At 40.0% G+C, this 21,875-nt stretch overlaps 1 protein-coding gene across 2 annotated transcripts in view; it reads right to left on the reverse strand.

The window, feature by feature from the left end:
• The window catches only part of TTC29 (tetratricopeptide repeat domain 29), a 272,924-nt gene that overhangs the window by 239,372 nt on the left and 11,677 nt on the right, over positions 1-21,875 (reverse strand). The window contains exons 1-3 of one of the 2 annotated variants that reach the window (XM_065904586.1): positions 7,328-7,370; positions 6,668-6,714; positions 157-254 (exon numbers count right to left, since the gene is read on the reverse strand). In XM_065904586.1, coding sequence (XP_065760658.1) covers positions 157-248 — 92 coding nt within the window. In that variant the 5' untranslated portion in view covers positions 249-254; positions 6,668-6,714; positions 7,328-7,370. Of the gene's footprint in view, positions 1-156; positions 255-6,667; positions 6,715-7,327; positions 7,371-21,875 lie in introns of those variants that run through there. The other variant, XM_065904587.1, reaches the window with a different exon arrangement.

Raw genomic sequence — 21,875 nt, forward strand, 5'->3', positions numbered from 1 at the left:
TTTATCAATCTTTCTGAAACAGGAAATTTGAATATTCTGAATAGAAAAATGTACTTTTGTCTTTAAACAATTTTTATTGCTGAGATATGTTACTGACATTTCTTACTGCAAGAAACTTCTTCTGTAGGGAAAAAAAAAGAAAGCCAGGTCACGTACCTTGGAATTGTTCTTGGTGAGCATGGCAGCTTCTGTCTAGCCAAGGCCGTAAGCTTTGGGCGTGTCATGGGCAGCGGGGGCAGGGTAGTCATTTTGGACTGCAAAAAAAAATAAATAAACAGAAACTGTATTTTAAACAGTAAATCATTCAAAGAATCTTTTAAGACATTATTAGAGATCTAGTCAGTCATCTGAGCTGAGAATGCCTCTGCGTGTAAATCTATAGCTCTGTTATTCAGGCATGAAGCTCAGTGAGTGAATTCTGCAGGTTGCTTCTCTCATTATTTTTCTTACTATCTGCCTTTTGGCCAATTTATTACTTGTCTGCATCTCCATCACAAAGTAGAAAAGAGAAAATCTGATAAAAGTGTTGAAGATTCAGACAATTAGGAGCTTTGGTACGGGTTTTGTTAGTAGAGCTGGTTGCAATTAAAAAGTGAAGATTTTTAGGGCAGCTATGGATTTCAAATACTCATGCTTTGCTTTCCTGTTACAAATAACAACTAAAAATTTTTCATACTTTGCTGTTTTCTAAAAACTTTCTCACAAATAAAGGCTTTCCCTTAGAAGTGCTAAATGCTAAGAACAATTCTCAATGAGGAGACAGCTGGGCATATATCTGGAAAAGATGAAAACTCTAAATCAAAAAGAAACATGTGCCCCAATGTTTGCAGAAACACTATTTATAATGACTAGATGTAGAAGCAAACTAAATGCCTATTGAGCAAAGAATGGATAAAAAAGATAATATTCCATACACAATGGAATATTACTCAGTCATAGAAAAGAATGAAATAATTTCATTTACAGCAACAATGGATGCACCTAGAGATTATCATACTAAGTGAAGAAGTCAGAGAGAGAAAGACAAATATCATATGATATCACTTATATATGACATATGTGGAATGTGGAATCTTTATATGTGGAATCTTTTTAAAAACTATACAAATTATCTTATTTACAAAATAGAAATAGACTCACAGATGTGGTAAACAAACTTAAGATTACCAAAAGGGAAAGGGGGAATGGATAAATTAGAAATTTGGGATTAACAAATACACATTACTACATATAAAGTAAATAACAAAATCTACTGTGTAGCACAAGGAACCATATTCAATATCTTGTAATGACCTATACTGGAAAATAATTTGAAAAAGAGTATACATATATATACATATATTACACCAGGAATTCCCTGGTGGCTCAGATGGTAAAGCGTCTGCCTGCAATATGGGAGGTCCAGGTTCAATCCCTGGGTTGGGAAGATCCCCTGGAGAAGGAAATGGCAACCCACTCTAGTACTCTTGCCTGGAAAATCCCATGGACAGAGGCTACAGTCCACAGGGTTGCTACAGTCCACGGGGTTGCAATGAGTCAGACATGACTGAGCAACTTCACTTCACTTCATACGTATATTCAGATATACATATATAACTGATCATTTTGCTATATGCTTGAAACATTGTAAATTAACTATACTTTCACTTAAGAATGTAGTGGTTTAAAAAGGGTTGCTTAAAACAACAATCAATGTATTACCTTTCATTTTACATGAGTCAGTATTACTTTTCATTTTACATGGGGATAGCTTTTCCCTACTCCATTTTGACTGGGGTCTCTGCTAAGAAGACTCAAAAGTTTAGGAGTAACACAGTGGTGGGAAACAGGAATTACCTTATAGGTAATTGTGGTTAATGCTATTAGCTGGGACCTCAGCTGGGGCTATCTATCAGAACACATGCATGTGACCTCCTCAGATGGCTTGGGCTTCCACTTAGCAGGGCAGCTCATATTTCTTAAGTGGCTGCTCAGGGCTAGAAAGGCAAGTGCCCAAAGAAAAGCCAAGTGGAGGCTGTATTCCTAGGGTCTGACTTTGGAAGTCACACAGCATCACTTCATTGTAAAAACAAGCTGCCTAGATTTTAAGGCTAATCAAATAGACTCACCCACTGATAGGAAAGCATTGAAGTCACATTGTAAGAGGAAGGTGTGGGATGGAAGATATTGTTGCAGCCGTCTTTGGGAAGTGCAATATGCCACAATGGAGAAAGTAAGTGAGCCATAATGAAGGTGGATCTGTAAAATCAAGTTATCTAAATCTTATTCCAAAGAGGAAGTGTGGGCACGATGCTGATGGACTTATAGTGGAAAACTGTCACATGTTGCAAGCACTTTCAGATATAACAGACCTCACCCTTCTCCTGTTGAAGAGGCATTCAGAAGACCAGAGCCTCTTGATTCCACCACCACTACCTCCACAGGTTTTGACCTCTACCATTTGACTTCTACCTCTACCATTATGGGTCACATACTCATAAACAAGGCTTGTTTCAGGTTCTAAATCACTTCCTCCAGTATTTATTATCCGTGTGACCTAGGGTAAATCACCATCAATCTGGGCCTTAAATATAATTAACAAATATGCATTAAGCTACTACTTAGTGCCAGGTGCTATTTTAGGTGCTGAAGATGAGGCAGTGAACAAAAAGACAAAAATCTATAACCTCACAGAATCTACATTATAGGGTCAGTATGGTGGGGAAACAGACAATACACAAACAAGCAAAACTAACACAGAAGATCAGATGATGATGGGCTCTATAGCTGAAAATCAAGCAGGGAACTAGAAAGTACCCAGTGCTCACCAGTAGCCAGGGATGAATAACAGCAGAAAAATATGACATCAGAGTAGTTAAGGAGAAATTTGGTGGTGTTCTGACGATACGGGGTCTTGAAGATTACCATTAAAAAACTATGACTTTTACTCTGATTGGAGGGTTTGAGCCCAGGAGTGACACAGTTCGACTTCTACCTTGAAAGGATTACTCTGGCATCTCTTTTGGACTTAGACTCTAGGGGGCAGAAAAGAAGACATGGAGACCAGCTGGAGGTTGCTATGAAATCCAGATGACAGAGGACGGTGGTTTAGGTAGAGGTGGAGAGATATATGGTCAGACTCAAGGTAGAACTGCCTGTGGCCTGCAGAGACAAGGTATTCCTCTAGCGCTGTGTACAAGGCCATGGCATGATGGAGGGTGGAAAAGCAATGAGATTTGAGGAAAAGCCTTTTGAAATTCAGTGTAGAAATAGGCAGTCTAGTGTTTCTGAAACAAACAAAAAAAAAAGATCATTACCTTGACCTGAAAATAATTATTTGCATAATAAAGAGAAAATTCTAATGGAGATAAGTGTCATGTTTTAGTTATAATGTGTGTGTGTGGTCAGTCGTGTCTGACTTTTTGTGACCCTTTGTACTGTAGCCCACCAGTCTCCTCCGTCCATGGGATTCTCCAGGCAAGAATACAGGGGTGGATTGCCATTTCCTCCTCCAAGGGATCTTCTTGCCCCAGGGATCAAACCCGCATCTCCTGTGTCTCCTGCACTGCAAGTGATTCTTTACCACTGAGCCACTGGGGAAGTCTATAGAAACCTAATATTGCCCAGATTATTAGTGCATGATATGATCCATGAAACAAAAGGTCTACATATTTTTATACAGTTATAGTTTTAAAGCACTCAGTCTAAATAACAAATGTCAGCCCTCTCTTTCAAAACAAACATTTAAAAAACATAATGATTTACATGCCATAACTTCATAAGAAAGTTACTTAACTTTTTTGTATTTAAAAATTTGTATTTTTCTGATCAGATGTTTTATCAGCTTGTTGAGTTAACTGGATAAACAGAACTCACCAAATAACAATATTGTATAGAACATGTAGTAAGAAGTTAAAACTAAGGCAGAATTAGACCTGGTGGACAGATTTAAAGGGCAAAGGCTCCCCAGTCCTACTTGTGAGCCTGTTTCAGAGAAGCTGTGAAGACTCTACATTGCAGAGTCCTCTGCTGTTACGGAGCAAATCAGAGCAAATCTGGGCCATCTCAGCTCTCAACCCAGACCTGTCTGCCACCACGGGGTTTGGAAAGGAAAAGAAGCAAAGCCTGTGCTTAATTCAGTCTGGACATTCCTTCCCTGATAAATTAAGACTCTGTTCTGAGAGGCCCTACTTTGCTTACCAAAGGCATCAGGCAGAGGTGATCTCTGCGTAATTGTAGGGACCTTTGAAGGGTTTCTCAAGGAGCTTCAAACAAGAAAAAGGTACTTGCAATTTCTTCAAACACTAGGAAGACCCAGATGCTTGAACACAGTGGGACCAAATATACTTCCCAGGTGGCACCAGTAGTAAAGAACCCATCTGTCCATGCAGGAGACATAAGAGATGCAGGTTCGATCCCTGGGTTGGGAAGATTTCTTGGAGCAGGGAATGGCTACCCACTCCAGTACTCTTGCCTGGAGAATCTTATGCACACAGGAGGCCCGTGGGGCTACAGTCCATGCGGTCACAAAGAGTCAGACAAGACTAAGCGACTTAGCTTGCACACAGAGGGAGCAAACCCCAGAAACTCAGTTCCACCTCACATATTCCATCAAGGCATGTAGAAACCTCCCAAGGGCTGGCCTACCAGGTTGCGATATAAAATTAATCCTCACTGATGTTTACTTGGGTTAGACCATTTTTGCTAGAAAATACAAGCATCTAATAAAATCTCATACACATGTTAGACATGGAAAGGAACATGTCTTCTTTGTCACGCAGATCAACTGTGATTTTTTTTTTAAATCTGAGTCAACGTTTCCAACCATTAAAGTTTCAGCTGCCAGTTCCTTCATTTTGCTCTCCTCTGATCTAAGAACATTAGCAGCAGGAGCACCTTTACTCTTAAATTTAGTTTAATGTAAGTATTGCAAGCCCTGCTGGCAAGCCTCAAGGCACAACTCTGAATGGGGGGTGGTCAGAGCTGAATGATAAAGTGGAAAAAAATTATTAACTGTGTGTTGGAAAAAATATCCCTCAACCAATCTATGTTGAAAGTTTAAGCTCAGAGTTAGGGTGGAATGTGTGGGCTCCCTTTGCTGCTCTAAGCCCCATATCCTCCCTAGCCTATACCTGTTGGGAAAGGGGGTTTTGTTTCTCACAATCCATACATGGCTATGTAAAGATATTTTGTTTTACATAATAGGTAACTGTTGAACCGAATTTATGACACACATAATATTTGAAATGCATCAAATATGTAAAAGGATCCTGTAACATATTATTTTCCTATCTAAGTAATCACCATCTCTTTTATGTCGGACCAGGTCAGTCTTATTTCTGCTGAATGTTCTTAGAGTGGGAAATAGGTGCATTTTAGCACATAGAAGCAAACCAAGGGGAAAATAAGTGAGAAAAAAAATGCAAGCACACTTAGGAGCCTGTCATTTCAGGCTGAAATCATACCCGTCGGGTGAAGAAAGCCTTTTGCTCTTTGTTAATATGAACGGTATCATTTTCCTGGTGTGGACTAGAGAGTGTTCCCTGCTTTCTAGTGGGCTCCATCCAGGAGGAATGGGACTAGTGCTGGGAGTGGCTGATCTAGGCCTGAAGCAAAAATGGAACCCATCATGCTTCACAACTGACACTTCATCAGGGTCCTCGTAGTTCCACACCACACAGGAAATCACACATGGTGGTGCTACCTCAGGACGGGTACCTAAGGGAGAATAATGAGCGGTACTTCCCTGGCTGGTACCCAGATGAGCCTAGCCCTAGGAGGACAGGGTGAAGCTGTCTGTTAGGGAACCCAGAGGCAGCTCCCCCAGTGCTACCAAATGGGCAGTGTACTCCAGGCACCACAGGCGCTGAGACAAAGATCAAAAGGCTGCCTTAAGCCATTCCACTGCTGGTATTCAGAGGAGATTTGGTGGTTTCTTTGATCTCCTGGTTGGCTCCTGTATCACAGTTACAATCTCTAAGTTTGGCCCCCACATGCAAAGACAAACCAGAATGGAGAAATGCAGGATGAAAGGTTTGAGAGGGGTGGATCAGGCTGAATGTGTCCCATGGTGTGAGTTTAAGTTTCTGGCCCCCAAGTAAAATTCTTCAAAGAGGAACCCTCTTTTCCCCACAATCCCCTGAGATACCCTTATCAAGAAACACAAAGGAAGGGGAAGCCTAGAGTTGTATAGACACAGGCTACCTGGGGAGTAACTATGTTTGAGGCTGACCACTAACTCCAGAATTCAGTCACCTTGGGGGAAAAAGCTGAAATGTGAGAAATAAAACCAATAAACACACAGCAAGCAAACGCATCATGTGTCATCAAGAGAGTTCAAAATAAATATGATTTTACTATCGTCAACAAGATCATCGATAAGAATTGGAACTTTTCATATTATCACAAGCTCTTTTACTATGAAAGTTTAAAGAAAACTACAGAAGAAACGTCAGTAATCTGCTCCTGAAAAGAGTAAAAAAAAAACAAAAAACCTCACATAAAATAAAAAGTCAGTAAATGTTTATCCCTTGTATTTTTGGACACATTTAGCATTCTACGATAGGTAATTTGATTGTTAAATACATAGAAACCACACATTTCCTGCTAACTAACATGTGTTCATAGTTAAATCAAAACTTAAAGCAGGAAAAGTGTCTGAAAGTGGGCCATGTTTCACTCGACTTACATTTGGAGATTACTGCTGAAGGTCTCTCCAGGTTTACAGACTTCAGCCTGAAAATTTGGAAGCAAAGAATAATGGCAAAGGAGAGAAGAGAAAAAGTTAAAAATTAGTCAACAGACTAACTCACTAACTCCCCTCACTGCTCCAAATCATGGAATAAGATTTATTCATACCACAAAACACCAGGTATCTACTTGTAGTTATATAAACTTAAAAAAAAAATCCTGCTGTGATAGCTGACTTATTATGTCAATGATTAAAGATGCAAACCATTAAGAAAATAAAATAAAACAACCAACCCAAAGCATAGCTCCTAGGGGAGAACCTAATCACTAATCCAATGAAATACCAATACATCTGAAATATTATTGATACATTCTTTGGGAACTCTTTTGTGACCCCATGGTCTGTAGCCCGCCAGGCTCCACTGTCCATGGGATTTCCCAAAAGTCAGACTAAACAACAACAAAAATCGATGCATTCTTATGTAAGGGCCTTGGCTTAGGAAGCCTGTCCTCGACTGACTGAGGAAAGTCTGTATGGGTCAGAGGAGGGACTGCCCGGAAAAATAACCCAGCTCTTCTTGGAGTCCGCCACGAATCTCGATGGATTGGCCCTGAGGAACAACTCTGGTTTTCTGTTCCGCCGAAGAGTGCCCCTCACCCGTGGCAGGTGCTGGGCGCCGGCGCTGCCCTCTCCTCCCGCGGTGGTTCTCAGACACTGCGGAGCAGGCGCAGAGAGAGGACGCAGGAGCGTCTCCAGGGATACAGAGGGGGCGGGACGGGACGGAAGGGGGCGGGGTTAGGCTAAACTGAGGTTCTGGATTGGTGCAGCTTCCACGCTCCTCGGGCTCGGGGGCGGAGCCTTGTAGGGGCGGGGCCTAGTTTGCGCAGTGCTGGGGACATCTACACCGAGCAGCTTTTTCTCGCCAGACGGCTCTCAGTAGTTAGACAGCTTTCGGAAATTAATTTACCTTATCCAAGAGGCCTCTAATTTGCCGCCCTGAATCATTTCCCTCACGGCACTGCATTCTCAATATTTTACAACATTGCCCTGTCGTCCACCCATTGATGCTTAACGCTCAGCTTGGCGTTCAAGACTTATCCAGCTGGATAAATCGTTCATTCTCATCTTCCTCAGCCTCTGTTGCTCTCAGAACCATCTTTTTCATGTCCCACGCAAACACCTTTCCCAATCCTGTCTTCAGAAAGAGAATACAACTTTGAGTGGTGATGAGCTAAAAACTCAAGGTCTCTTTCATGTATTCTCCCAGCGTCCTGTCTTTAAATATATATTTTAAAACTTCCTCTGAAAGCTTTTTTTTTATATTTACACCCACTTAATGTCAGCCAGTTAATCGCAGTCCAAGGTTCCACCCCTTCTTTCACATGTAAATATAAGGAAGTGAACTTCCTGGTTCATTGTCTCATACAGATAGAGGGCAAGACAGTGAAGCTTGTTGCTTATTACTCCCCAAATATAGATGTGCTGGAAAGCTAAGCTTTTATTCATTGGCTACTGTCACGCACTGTAAGAAAGTGAGTCAGCTGTACTGCTCACACCATTCTATTAATCATAAATCGATTCTATTTGGACTACAAGCATAACAACCATAGGCACACTTTCATTCCAACATCTAATTTCCTGCAATAAATTACTAAATTACTTCCACCAAGTAAATTTACATTATATTGAATACATCCAATCGATCACTGTGACTACCAGTGACTGGGCTCCATGGGACCCTCGCATTCTGTTATCATGAATTCATTGCTCAGTTTCCAGAAACATCTTAACACAGCTCCACAGGTGATTGCGTGAATTCTGTTCAAGTTCTTCCTGCCTTTTGGGCTTTGAGGTATGTGAACTCCAGGCACCTTCCTTCCAGCATGAGGCTCTCCCAGTGTGGCTTTCTAGGAGTTTCCTCCAGCCTCTTTGGATTTATTCCTCCTGTTTGCTGTTTTTCACTGGCAGTTCTTTGGTTATTCTCTTTCTCCACTCCTTAGCCTGAGAGTTCATAGAGCTAAGGAGCTCAGAGAATGTTATTTGTAAGTGACAGAATGCTGGCTCAAACTGATTTAAGCAAAAAATGGAAACATTGTTTTCTATAATACAAAGATGCCAGCTTCAGATGTAACTGTATCTAGAGACAGTATCTGAAAACTTTGAGGACTCTACAACAGCCTCACAGAATTAAACTCTCTCTCTCTCAACTCCTTCCCCTTAGACCTACTTTCATTATTAAAAGTATTACTTTGCATGAGTTGGTTTAGTCACTAAGTTATGTCCAACTCTTGCGACCCCATGGGGACTGCAGCTCCAGGCTCCTTTGTCTTGCCTGGGATTTCCCAGGCAAGAATCCTGGAATGGGTTGCCATTTCCTTCTCCGGGGAACCTTCCTGACCCAGAGATCAAGTCCAAGGCTCCTGCACTGCAGGTGGTCTCCTGCATTGCAGGTAGGTTCTTCACCAACTGAGCTACCGGGGAAGCCCCTTACTTTGCGTGGTGCTTGGTTTATATGAGTAAATTTCCACTGAAAGATTGGGATCTCTTTAAGAGCAAAGAGCTCTTATTTTTGTTTTACTTTTCTCTGAATTCCCAGGAATGGTACTGGAGTTCCTATATAGTATGTGTTCAAAAATATTTTTTAAGTTAATTGAATGAGTAACAGAATAAACAGAGGTGCCTGGAACTGATCTTCCATATGTAATTCCTCTCATTACTTCCTCTGCCTTCCCCACCTAGAATTGGGAATAATGCCATAGTCTTTCCAGCAAGATGAATGCATGGTTTCTTGCCACACCCCATTGGCAAGAACTTTATCACACTGTCACCTTTAGCTTCAAGAGCAGCTGGAAAATATGATCTTTATTTTGAGTAATCATATGAATGCTAAAAACCAAGATCCTCAACGATGGAAATTAGAAAATAAGGGGGGGATTCAGCATCAGTGCTAAAGACATTAATTCAAATTTAAGAGAGAAGGACTGTATCTCTGGTATAAGTTTCCTTCCTTGTTTGAATAGGACTTTCTTCCTTAAGTGAAAGTCTCCATAGCTGTGGATGAGGTGGGCAAGCTACATCTCCTTGAGTTTAAGGATGAGAACTTAGAGAATCAGGGCTCAGGCTGTGTCCTCTATGCCAGAAGAACAAGTAATCCACCTGGAGCCTAAACTTCCCCTTGAAATTTCACTGAAAGTCTTTATTAAATGTGCCATGGTTTAAAGGGTGCCTTCCCGCTCTCTGCCTGGGTGGGAGGGGGATACCCAGGGTGTTGAGCAGTTAGACTGTATCATGTTCAGAGTTTTCCCCTTATTTTCAGCCCCGCGTCTCCTACTCTTCTTTCCCTGTAGATGCTGGGCAGTGATACCGGGCTTTGTTAGAAGATTGTCCTCAGACACTTGAGTGCTGTGGTTGTCTTTACTGTCTTACCTTTCACTCTGCTCCCTTCCATTGTGTATCTTCTGACAGTTTTAAAAATCCCTCATCCACTGACAGTTCCTACCCTATTTTATCACTATTATTAATATTATTGTTTTAGTTACTTAAACATTTTTATTAAGGGAGATAAATATATGTGCTTTTGTCATCCTCTGAACCTTTCTGAGGAATGGAATACTAAATTAGGACAAAGGGAAAATTAATGGGTATAACATAGAGAAAGAGAAAATAGAGAACAAGTGTAAAAACTGGTGAAAAGTGACAGGGGAGGCCTTGATGAACTCATAATAGCCAAGTCACAAACCATCTGTCTTAAATTTGTAGTAGAAAAATGAACTAAAATAATTTTCTAAAAATCTGAATCGAATTAATTTATTTGTATGTGGGTTGGTTGTTATGAATCCTCTGACATACACTGTCATTTGTGTGCATCCTCTACAAGAGCTTTTGTGTACAACCAAAAATTTGCATGTGGGTTGGCTGTTATTGCATCCTTTTCTTATTTCTGAAAATGTGTCTTAAGAAAATGTCAACTTTCCATTAGACGCAGTCCAGGGGGACAGTTTTAGGTATTCTATTCTCCTCTAGCCAAGAAAGCAGAATATGACATAAGCAAGGCCAGTTTCGGGCTTTTTAGAACATTGTTGCAGTTTCTACTTTCTTAGTCAGAATCTGCATTGATTCTTGCCAGTTTCCAGCCCTGGTTTTTCAGATCCCTGTCCATTGCCTTTTGTTCAATTTACAGTAAATTTTCATTAAAATAAGCCCCCTACATACAAATGAGTTTCTTTCCAAGAGTACGTTCGTAAGTCCAATTTGTTCCTAGGTCCAACAAAGTTAGCCTAGGTACCCAACTAACAAGATCAGCTATATAGAATTGTACTATAGTAGGAGACTTCACTTTCACTTTTCACTTTCATGTATTGGAAAAGGAAATGGCAACCCACTCCAGTGTTGTTGCCTGCAGAATCCCAGGGATGGCAGAGCCTGGTGGGCTGCCATCTATGGGTCGCACAGAGTCGGACACGACTGAAGCGACTTAGCAGCAGCAACAGGTTTATAATACTTTTCACACAAATGATACAAAAAAACAAACATACACACACAAGAAAGAAAACATTATTAATCCTACAATGTGTGTGTGTTAGTCACTCAGTTGAGTCCGACTCTTTGCAACCCCATGGACTCCTCTTTCCATGGGATTTCCCAGGCAAGAATACTGCAGTGGATTGCCATTTCCTTCTCCAAGGGATCTTCCCAATCCAGGGATCAAACCTGGGTCTCCTGCATTGCAGGAAGATTCTTCACTGTCTGAGCCACCAAGGAACCTTGCAGTACAGTTCAATAGCTGGCATCTCTTACCAGTACCAGCAACATCACTGTTGCTTTTACACTTGCTTCTGGACTTCCTGGGCTTGAAGTAGAGATAGTGTACTACTGTATTCTGTACAGTACTAAGCAGTGAAGTGCACAAAAGCACAACCGCTTGTAGATGATACACACATGTGACAGTGTATGCAGACACGTGAACTAACTCATGTGACTAGACATGCGAACATACATTCACATCTTTGAAAGTTCAAAACTTGAAGGTTCGTATGTAGGGGACTAACCACAGTAAAATTCTATTCATTGGGATTGAATTCTAACTGATGTAAACATTGGTACTAGTGGCTGGACAGTGGGAAATGGCCTTCAGGAAAATGTCAGATTCTTGGGATTTGCCACCTACATAAATGCGAAAAGTAATGAGGCTTTAGTTCATAGTTTTGTAAGGAAGCAGCAAGCTGTGCCAACTTTTGCAAAACAGTAATTATCAACTGAGATTACTTGTAATCAGTGTTCATTGAGGGTGAAACTTCAACAGATAATGAAGCTACCACCAAAGGGCCTCATGAGAAAATGAGGAATTCAAGCATTTGAGGATGAGTGCCTGCTTCTGAAGACACACTTCCCAGGTGGTGCTAGTGGTTAAAAACAAACAAACAGAACCTGCCTGCCGATACAGGAGACAGAAGAGACACCAGTTCAGTCCCTGTGTTAGAAAGATCCCCTGGAGAAGGGCATGGCAACCCACTCCAGTATTCTTGCCTGGAGAATCTCATGGACAGAGGAGCCTGGCGGGCTACAGTCCATTGGCTCGAACAGAGTTGGACATGACTGAAGCGACTTAGCACACACAGGTACTTCTCTCACAGCTGTTGAAACCCTACATGGATATGTGGAAGGCATGGCCAGAAAAACATGTATATATACAAACAAAAGAATGACTAATTCAAAATAGTAAGTTCTGTTCTCAAAACATGGACTGAAACCCTTTATATAACCATCCTGGAAAAAAGTCAAGTGACTTAATTCCAATAAGAGTTGATTTTGCAGCCAGGGATGAGCTCCCATATGAATGTTAGGGCATTCATGAGAAAAGAGTGGCATTTTAACAGTGGAATTGGGATCACAGTGGCATATTCGGAAGACTCTGAGCAACCTAAAGTTGGAATTCCCTCTTACACAACTTCCACAGAGGTATATTTGCTCAGAAAAATGTCCTTCCTTTGTCTGAGATAGCTATTTTCCCTTGCTTGAAGACCATGTTATTTCTTTGCCCAATGTCGTTTCCTTGAAGAGAAAATAGCTTGTGGACTAAGTTCTTTCTTATTCAACATCTCATAATATTCACAGATCTATAATTAGAAGTATACCCCATCATATCCTGGGGGACAAAAATGAAAAAGTCAAGCTCTGAGAAGGCTCATGTGTACACACACACACACAGACACAGGGAGAAATTGTTAGTTTACACTGAAAAAACCTCACACACATACAAGGAATTTGCTAGTTTATGTTGGCCAAATTCTAGGTACATTGTTTCTCCTTCAGAATGGAGTCTGGGGACTCTTGAATGAAGGTGAAACAATAATATTACAAAGAATAAAATGTCTAGGTGGGGTTTTTTTTTTTTTGGTCAAAGGCTTTAGATTCCACATGCTATTTTGGGTGACTAGGTATATTTTATTTAACAGTTTCTTGGTTTAGTTAATGAATATCTGGCCAACTGGAAAGTAAGTTGTGTTGCAAACTTACTTTTAGTTTACTTTAAAGGAAGTAAGTTAAAGTCTTTCAGAGAAATGAATGCTAGGATATAATATTATATGTCTCACCTCTGAACTATGTTCTCTAAGAAAGTCCTGAAAATTTTTCCTTTACCAACCGTTTATGGAGGAAAATGCCATTGACTCTGTAAGTTCTCTGCTAAATTATTTCCCAATGCTAAGAGTCCTCATGGCAAATGTTAGCATTGATATGAGCACCACGGCTTTGGTGGAAAAGCACGGTTTCCAGGGCGAGGAAAAACAGGCTGTTGCAGCTTAATGGGAGATTAGGTGTATTCACCACAATACACAGCCACACTGCTGTGTTCATTAGAATGACCTCACCTACAGAGATCTGTGGCTATGATTCATGACATTGCTTGGAATCAAACTAATGAGTAACCATTTTACTTAGAGACTGATTTGTATGAGAAGAAAAAAAATCTCCTGAAGCTGATAAACAGAGACTTGACTTGAGCTACCAACATGGAGCGTGGAAAGTACAGGCCTCTCTTTATATCCCAGGATGAGACCCACAGCCTCTTGAATGAAAGCTCTGTATGTACCATGGGGCCCAGAAATAACATCACAGTGCACTCTGTGAATTTCTTCTCTTGCCCTCTGAGATGACTGCTTATTTAATTAGGCAGCTACAATGGCAAAAAGAATATCCCCAAAACTTTTCAGCTAGACACTGGCCACTAATTCTGAGCTAGTGCTATTTTTAAGGGTGAAGAACACCATTATAAGCAGAGTGAAGGTAAGTTAACTGCCTTTCTGTTAAAGCTCTAAATAGGCGTAGCAGACACCAAGCCCGTGCCCTGATTATCCCCTTATGTTTGTGAACACACAGAACAACGGCAGGATGATTTAGTGACCAGTTGACCTATTAAATAAAACTGCCCACGATGAGAACCAGACATCCTGGAGTGCGAACTCAAGTGGGCCTTAGGAAGCATCACTACCAACAAAGCTAGTGGAGGTGATGGAATTCCACTTGAGCTATTTCAAATCCTAAAAGATGATGCTGTGAAAGTGCTGCACTCAATATGCCAGCAAATTTGGGAAACTCAACAGCGGCCACAGGACTGGAAAACATTAGTTTTTGTTCCAATCCCAAAGAAAGGCACCACCAAAGAATGCTCAAACTACCACACAATTGCACTCATCTCACACGCTAGTAAAGTAATGCTCAAAATTCTCCAAGCCAGGCTTCAACAGTACATGAACCATGAACTTCCAGATATTCAAGCTGGATTTAGAAAAAGCAGAGAAACCAGAGATCAAATTGGCAACATTCATTGGAGAATAGAAAAAGCAAAAGAGTTCCAAAAAAGCATCTATTTCTGCTTTATTGACTATGCCAAAGCCTTTGACTGTGTGGATCACAACAAACTGTGGAAAATTCTTCAAGAGATGGGAATACCAGACCATCTGACCTCCTTCTTGAGAAATCTGTATGCAGGTCAAGAAACAGCAGTTAGAACTGGACATGGAACAACAGACTGGTTCCAAATAGGAAAAGGAGTACATCAAGGCTGTACATTGTCACCCTGCTTATTTAACTTATATGCAGAGTACATCATGTGAAATGCCGGGCTGGGAGAAGCACAAGCTGGAATCAAGACTGCTGGGAGAAATATCAATAACCTCAGATACGCAGATGATACCACCTTTATGGCAGAAAGCGAAGAACTAAAGAGCATCTTGATGAAAGTGAAAGAGGAGAGTGAAAAAGCTGGCTTAAAACTCAACATTCAGAAAACTACAATCAAGGCATCTGGTCCCATCACTTCATGGCAAATAGATGGGGCAACAATAGAAACAACAACAGACTTTATTTTGGGGGGTTCCAAAATCACTGCAAATTGTGACTGCAGTCATGAAATTAAAAGACACTTGCTTTTTGGAAGAAAAGCAATGACAAACCTAGACAGCATTAAAAAGCAGAGACATTACTTTGCCAACAAAGGCCCATCTAGGCAAAGCAATGGTTTTTCCAGTAGTCACATATGGATGTGACAGTTGGACTATAAAGAAAACTGAACGCCAAAGAATTGATGCTTTTGAACTGTGGTGTTGTAGAAGACTCTTGAGAGCCCCTTGGACTTCAAAGGGATCCAACCAGTCCATCCTAAAGGAGATCAGTCCTGGGTGTTCATTGGAAGGACTGATGCTGAAGTTGAAACTCCAATACTTTGGCCACCTGGTGCAAAAACCTGACTCTTTGGAAAAGACCCTGATGCTGGGAAAGATTGAAGGCAGGAGGAGAAGGGGACGATAGAGGATGAGATGGTGGATGGCATCACCAACTTGATGGCCATGAGTTTGAGCAAACTCTGGGAGTTGGTGAAGGACAGGGAAGCCTGTCATGCTGTAGTCCATGGGGTCAAAAAGAGTTGGACACAACTGGGCGGCTGAACTGAACTGAAATGAATGGTAAGAGAAAGTCAGGAGGAAGCTCTTGAAACTCTCCCTTCGTGCAGCAATTACAGTGGGACAGATAACTGAAAAGATTTAATAGACTCCTGCACAGCTTACTCAGAAAGAGTTCCTACAGGCAGAGGACACAGAGAAGCAGAGACAACATATATAAGATCGCTTCAGATTGGTCCTGAATACCCAGAGACAACTTCTCTCATCCTCCCCCGGGGTGGACAGGATGCACTTTGCCTCCAGAACAAAAATGTACCAAGGGATCTTTTATTTATTATTTTTTAGATTTAAAACAATAAATAATTTCCTTTTTCTGATTTTATTTTTTTTTTTTAGCTTTGTTGAGGGATAATTGAAAAAATAAATTTTTGAAGTAATAATAGTAAGAATATTTAAAGTGTATAATGTGATGATTTGATATACCTGTACGCTTAAAATGATTATCAAGATCATGAACACTTTCATCACCTCACATAGTTAACTCTTTGTGTGTGTGGTAAGATCACTTAAGACCTACTCTCAGTACATCTCAAGCACACAATACTGTATTAGTGGTAACTCTGATCACCATGCTGTACATGAGTTCTTCAGAATTTAGTCATCTTATAACTGAAAGTTTGTGTCCTTTGACCTACATCTCCCCATTTCCTCATGCCCACAACCCCTGGCAACCTCCATTCCATTCTCTGCTTCAATGTAATAGGCCATTTTTTTAGATTCTACATAAGAATGATATCATACAGTATTTGTCCATCCCTGTTTGGCTTATTTCATTTGGCATAATGCCCTACAAATTTATCTATATTATTGAAAATGGCAAGATTTTCTTCTTTTTTATGGCTGAGTAATATTTCATGATAGAATATGAAATATTATATATATTATTATATATGCTGTATATCACAGTTTCTTTATTTATTCACCCATCAAAGGCACTTAGATTGTTTACATATCTTGGCAATTGTAAAATAATGCTGCCTTGAAAGTTGGAGGGCAGATATCCCTCCAAGATCCTGATTTCTTGTCTTTTTTGGATTTACACCCCAAATTAGGATTGCTACATCATATGTTAATTCTATTTTTAATTTTTTGAGGAAGTTCCTTATTTTTTTCTGTAATGACTACCAATTCACATTCTCATCAACAGTGTGCAGGGGTTCCCTTTTCACCAAAGGGTCTTTTATATTCTACCAATCTTATAGACAAAATAGGCCATGTAACCAGGTAAAACAGGTGCAGATTAACAATCTATATATTTTTCAGTGTATATATATTTTTCATAAATAATGTAGACAAGCTAGTCCATAGTGCCTTCCAGGGAGCTTCAGATTTTACGCAGCACATTATTTATCACCAGCCAGTACATTTCATTCCTGTCTTGGTCAACATTGGAAAGTACCATGGGTCCAGGTGTCCCTAGAGATAAATAAAAAGCTACCATGGATCAGTTCAAACTAACCCTACACTTTCCTACCAAAATAGTGAATCAAAAGTAGTATTGCATCATGATGGAATTTCAGACTTGAAAAATTTAAGAGTGATAATTCCTTGTGTGCATGCTCAGTCACTTCAGTCATGTCCAACTCTTTGTGACCCCGTGGACTGTAGCCCGCCAGGCTCCTCTATCCATGGGATTCTCCAGACAAGAATACTGGAGTGGGTTGCCATGTCCTCCTCCAGGGGATCTTCCCAACCCAAGGATCAAACCTGAGTCTCCTGCATCTCTTGCATTGCAAGTGGATTCTTTACCACTGAGCCACCAGGGAAGCCCCAATTCCTTGTACATTTCCATTTAATTCTCAGGGTTATCTGGCCAAAATAGATTCATGTTCTGAAGAATAAAAGGTTAATCAGGTGGTAATTCTCATAATGTCACTTTTTCTAATAGAGCTTTCTTGCTGGGACAAACTAGTATGCAGCATAGACTCCTCTACTCCCTATATCTTGTTTAATTGGAAAAAAAAAACAGAAACAATTTGCCACGATCTAGCAGGGAGAGCAGTATGCTTTTATTTTCAAGTCAGTAATCTGTCAACTCTGGCTCCTTGCTGCAACCTAGTACACAGGTACCTCAATTACCTCACCTTCTCACAGAATACCAGCCTAGGTCACCACACTGGGAGATTCGCTAATAGAATCAGAGAACAAGAATTAGCAGGTACCCTCCATGCCTTGGTGCTGTACATGCATGCCAAAAGGAAGCAAAAATATCTTGTGAAAATACAGGAGTCTTTCACCTCCATGAAGTTTGGTGGGGGGTGGTTTAGGTGGATGGATACTCTAATCCAAAGTAAAGTACGGTTCATTGAAATTTGCACATCAAACCGAAATGCTTATTTACATTTCTTTGGACTTTGGAGCCTGATGTGATCTGAATTATGCCTCTTATTATGTTTGAAGCTGTAACCTGCCCTGATATAATAATTATAATGCTTATTTTCTAGCCCCAGTTTCTGCCCTGATACTGGCCCTTCCCAAGTCTCTTTCACAGTTTCACAATTACTTTTTGGCTTCTAACATCACTCCAATAAATTAGTTTTTCTAAAGTTAGCCAGAGTTGATTTTATTACTTACAAGTAAAGTTAATTTACACAGTAGTTAAAAAGCATTACAAATGAGACAAAATGTTATTGTGAAATGGTTTGTATTAATTACAGATAATATTGATTATTCACACTAAACATGTGAGAATATTGTATGTTTTCTAAAGTAATAGCTGAGACTGTTAAAATTCTATTAAGGAATTGCATTAAAGAGCATATGTTATTACATTTATTTTTTATTGTTATGTAGAGGTTTAATAAAATTTGTTTAAAAATTTGAGGCCAAAATATCCTACTTATATAGTCAAATGATGTGGTTTTGATCTGGCTGAAAATATTAGAAAATGCTTTGACATTTAAATATTTTCTATTTGTACAATAAATCAGGTGGAGAAATCTAGCCAATATTTATTGATCATACATAAACAGGGCACTGCACTAAATATTCTAAGGTAAAAACAAAAAGTCGTTTGCTTATCAACACTTGCAAGTAATCATTTTTACACTGAATTTAGAGTTGAATGCATTTTGATAAAAGATTTTACCAATATATATGCGTGTGTGTGCATAGTTACTGAGTCATTTCCGACTTTTTTGCAACCGTTTGGACTGTAACCTGCAATTCTCCTCTCTCCAGGGAAATTTTCTGGCAAGAATACTGGAGTGGGTTGCTATTTCCTCCTTCAGAGGATCTTCCTGACGCAGGGACTAAACTCACATCTCCTGTGTCTCTTGCATTTCAGGTGGATAGTTTACCAGCTAAGCCATCGAGGTATAACAGTCCCTCAGTCGTGTCCGACTCTGCAACCACATAAACTGTAGTCCGCCAGGCTTCTCTGTCATGGGATTCTCCAGGCAAGAATACTGAAGAGGATTGCCATTCCCTTCTCCAGCGGATCTTCCTGACCCAGGGATTGAACACAGGGCCTCCTGCATTGCAGGCAGTTTCTTTACTGTCTGAGCCACATTCACCCTTGTAATTGTCCTAAGTGTTTTGCAGTTAAAAGAACCTAAACAAATACCTTTTAAGATTTAATTGAATAGAATCAGCAAAGAGTTTTTGAATTATGCATCCTCAAATGGTCCCTTTGTAAGGCAAAATTTTGTAAAATGAAAAGGGATTGTAGAAGGAGAAGGAGCAGACTGAAGGCTTAACAAGCAGGCATACCAAGGTTAGGAAAAAACACATATGAAAGCCAAGGGTCTGGAAAAAGATTTCCTTAACACCATCAACATTTAAAAAGCCCGGAAGGTCTTTAGGACCTAACTTGAAAACCTAAACTATTTTTTTTAACATCTAATGTATATTTCCTTGATTTAAGTATAGTTTTAGCTGTTTTTTTTTCTTAATGTGTACAAACCACATTGTTTTTAAATATGAAGTATACAAAAAACAACTTCCTTAAATCATGTCTTATAAATATCAGTATTGAAACTTATTTCCTCATTTCTTTCAGCATTTCATACTTTTGGTTCTGATTGGTACAGTTCTATTTTCTCAGACTCCTACATCTGCTAATTAAACCAGTACCATTTGAACTTGAACATACATATATGCTTTATTGTTAATTTTACTCATCATTTTGTGCCTTCACATACTAGATCAAGGTACAGCAGCAATGTTTTCTACAAGTGAAGACAAATTTCCACAAAATAATCTGCTTCAATAGTTGTCAGATCTCTTGAAAACTTAGTTTTGTGTGTCTGTAATAAGAAACATGCATGCGTGCTAAATCTTACAGTTGTGTTGAACTCTTTGCAACCCTATGGACTGCAGCCCGCCAGGCTCCTCTGTCCATTAGATTTTGGACAGAGTGGGTTGCCATGCCCTCCTCCAGAGATCTTCCTGACCCAGGAATTGAACCTGCCTCTTATGTCTCCTGCATTGGCAGTCAGGTTCTTTACCACTAGTGACGCCTGGGAAGTCCAATGAGAAACATATTCATGTCTATACTTTCATCCAGCTACTTATATTTATACAAATATCATTCTAAGTTATTAAGAGGTATATCAGTATTTTTCCAATGCAATTCAGAAATGAAATTTCCCATTCTCCAAGACAGAGATCTAATAGCTTATATGCAAGGGGAATTGTAAGTTCATGAACAAAAGTATAGACTATAATGACATTTTACAAAGACTGTTATAAACAAGATGACAAATATCACATTTGGTAAAATTCTACCAACACTTCCAGTTCAGTCTCAGAGGGAAGCAACATATTAAATAAAAGTATAAATAAAAGCTGAATTAGATATAGCAGAAATATATATATATAAAGTAACAGTCCTAAACAGTAAATTTGAAAGTCTAAATTTACAAATTCATCCATCTATCCATCCGTCATTTCAACAAACTGGATGGTCTGCTAGGGTAGGAATATAAAGGTAAGTCATGTCCTCGGTGAACTCATAGCCTGGAAGTGAAGACAGAGGTACAACAGAGACAATTGTTCCTTTGCTTTCGAGCTCCATGTCCCATCTTCACCAGAGCAAGAGAGAACTGGACTGAGGTCCTTGTCTTCTGCCATTGCATTCTACTCCCTCTTCTGTTCTCAATCCTCTTAGCTCCTAGCTTTCCTCTGGTATTGACCTCAGGCCTCCCAAGTGTTTCCACCTCAACCCCATTGAATACCGGCCTCCAACCAGCTGCTGTGATCAGTTAACCCAGTGGAGCCTGGTTGAGCACAGACCACTGTGGCTGGTGCTCTTCCCTGGACCATCCAATCCTGTGGGCGTCCACAGTCCGTGTGGCCAGTGCTATAAAGATGACATCACATTGGGTGCCCCAAAGAGGGACCACACATCTGGCCAGGGCTGAGTGAAGGTTTGGCAGTCACAAAAGTGTTCACAGAGGAGGGAGTGCTTGAGGTGTGACTTTGAGCCTTGAAAAAAAGAGTATGTGTCAGGTATACCAAAGGGACAAGAAAAGCAGAAGACTTTGGCTCTTTGGATATATGATCAGTTTTAGGATAGAAAGGCAGAAAGCTGTGGAAGGAGATCTTATCCTGTGAAAAAATACAGCCACAAAATATTCTGAGTTTCAACTAAAGCAAGCAAAACCTGAACACACAGTAAAATATTTATTGATCTAGGATATTCAGGATTATAGTTGAAATAGATGTCAACTTTATAGAATTTGTTGTAGCTAGGGCATGGGAAAATTATGAATAACCCTCAAGAAGATTGAAATAAAGTTAATATTTGAAAATAAAATTTATCAGCCCTTTATGGGTGAAATTGGTTATTTACAGAATAGTCTACATATAACTTTGGTCTAACTGACTCCAAAGCTTTTCCCCTAAGTCATGATTTTAATTAACTCTTTTCCATGCTTATCAGGAAATCTCATAAGTAGAATTTCCTTCTCTGTGTAGAGATTCCTAAATGGATGAAAAGTATGTTCTGGCTAAATAGCTCACATGAATATTTATGTTCTCCTGGAAATTATATTCTCACTGTAAATTAAGACACTGGCATTTGGTTTGTGTGTTAACATGTGTGAGTTTAGTGATGTGGGGTTAAAGCCTTTCCTAAGATTGATCACCACTGGGTATGCTTCAAAGTCACGTTTCTGGATCTTCAAAGCTGAGGAGTAGGCCTTTGACAAGGGGGTGTGTGTATTGTCACTCAGTCATGCCTAACTCTGCTATCCCGTGGACTATAGTCCGCCAGGCTCCTCTGTCCATGGGATTCTCCAGGC

The sequence above is a fragment of the Muntiacus reevesi genome, chromosome 13 (assembly GCF_963930625.1).
Source record: "Muntiacus reevesi chromosome 13, mMunRee1.1, whole genome shotgun sequence".
Lineage (NCBI taxonomy): Eukaryota > Metazoa > Chordata > Mammalia > Artiodactyla > Cervidae > Muntiacus > Muntiacus reevesi.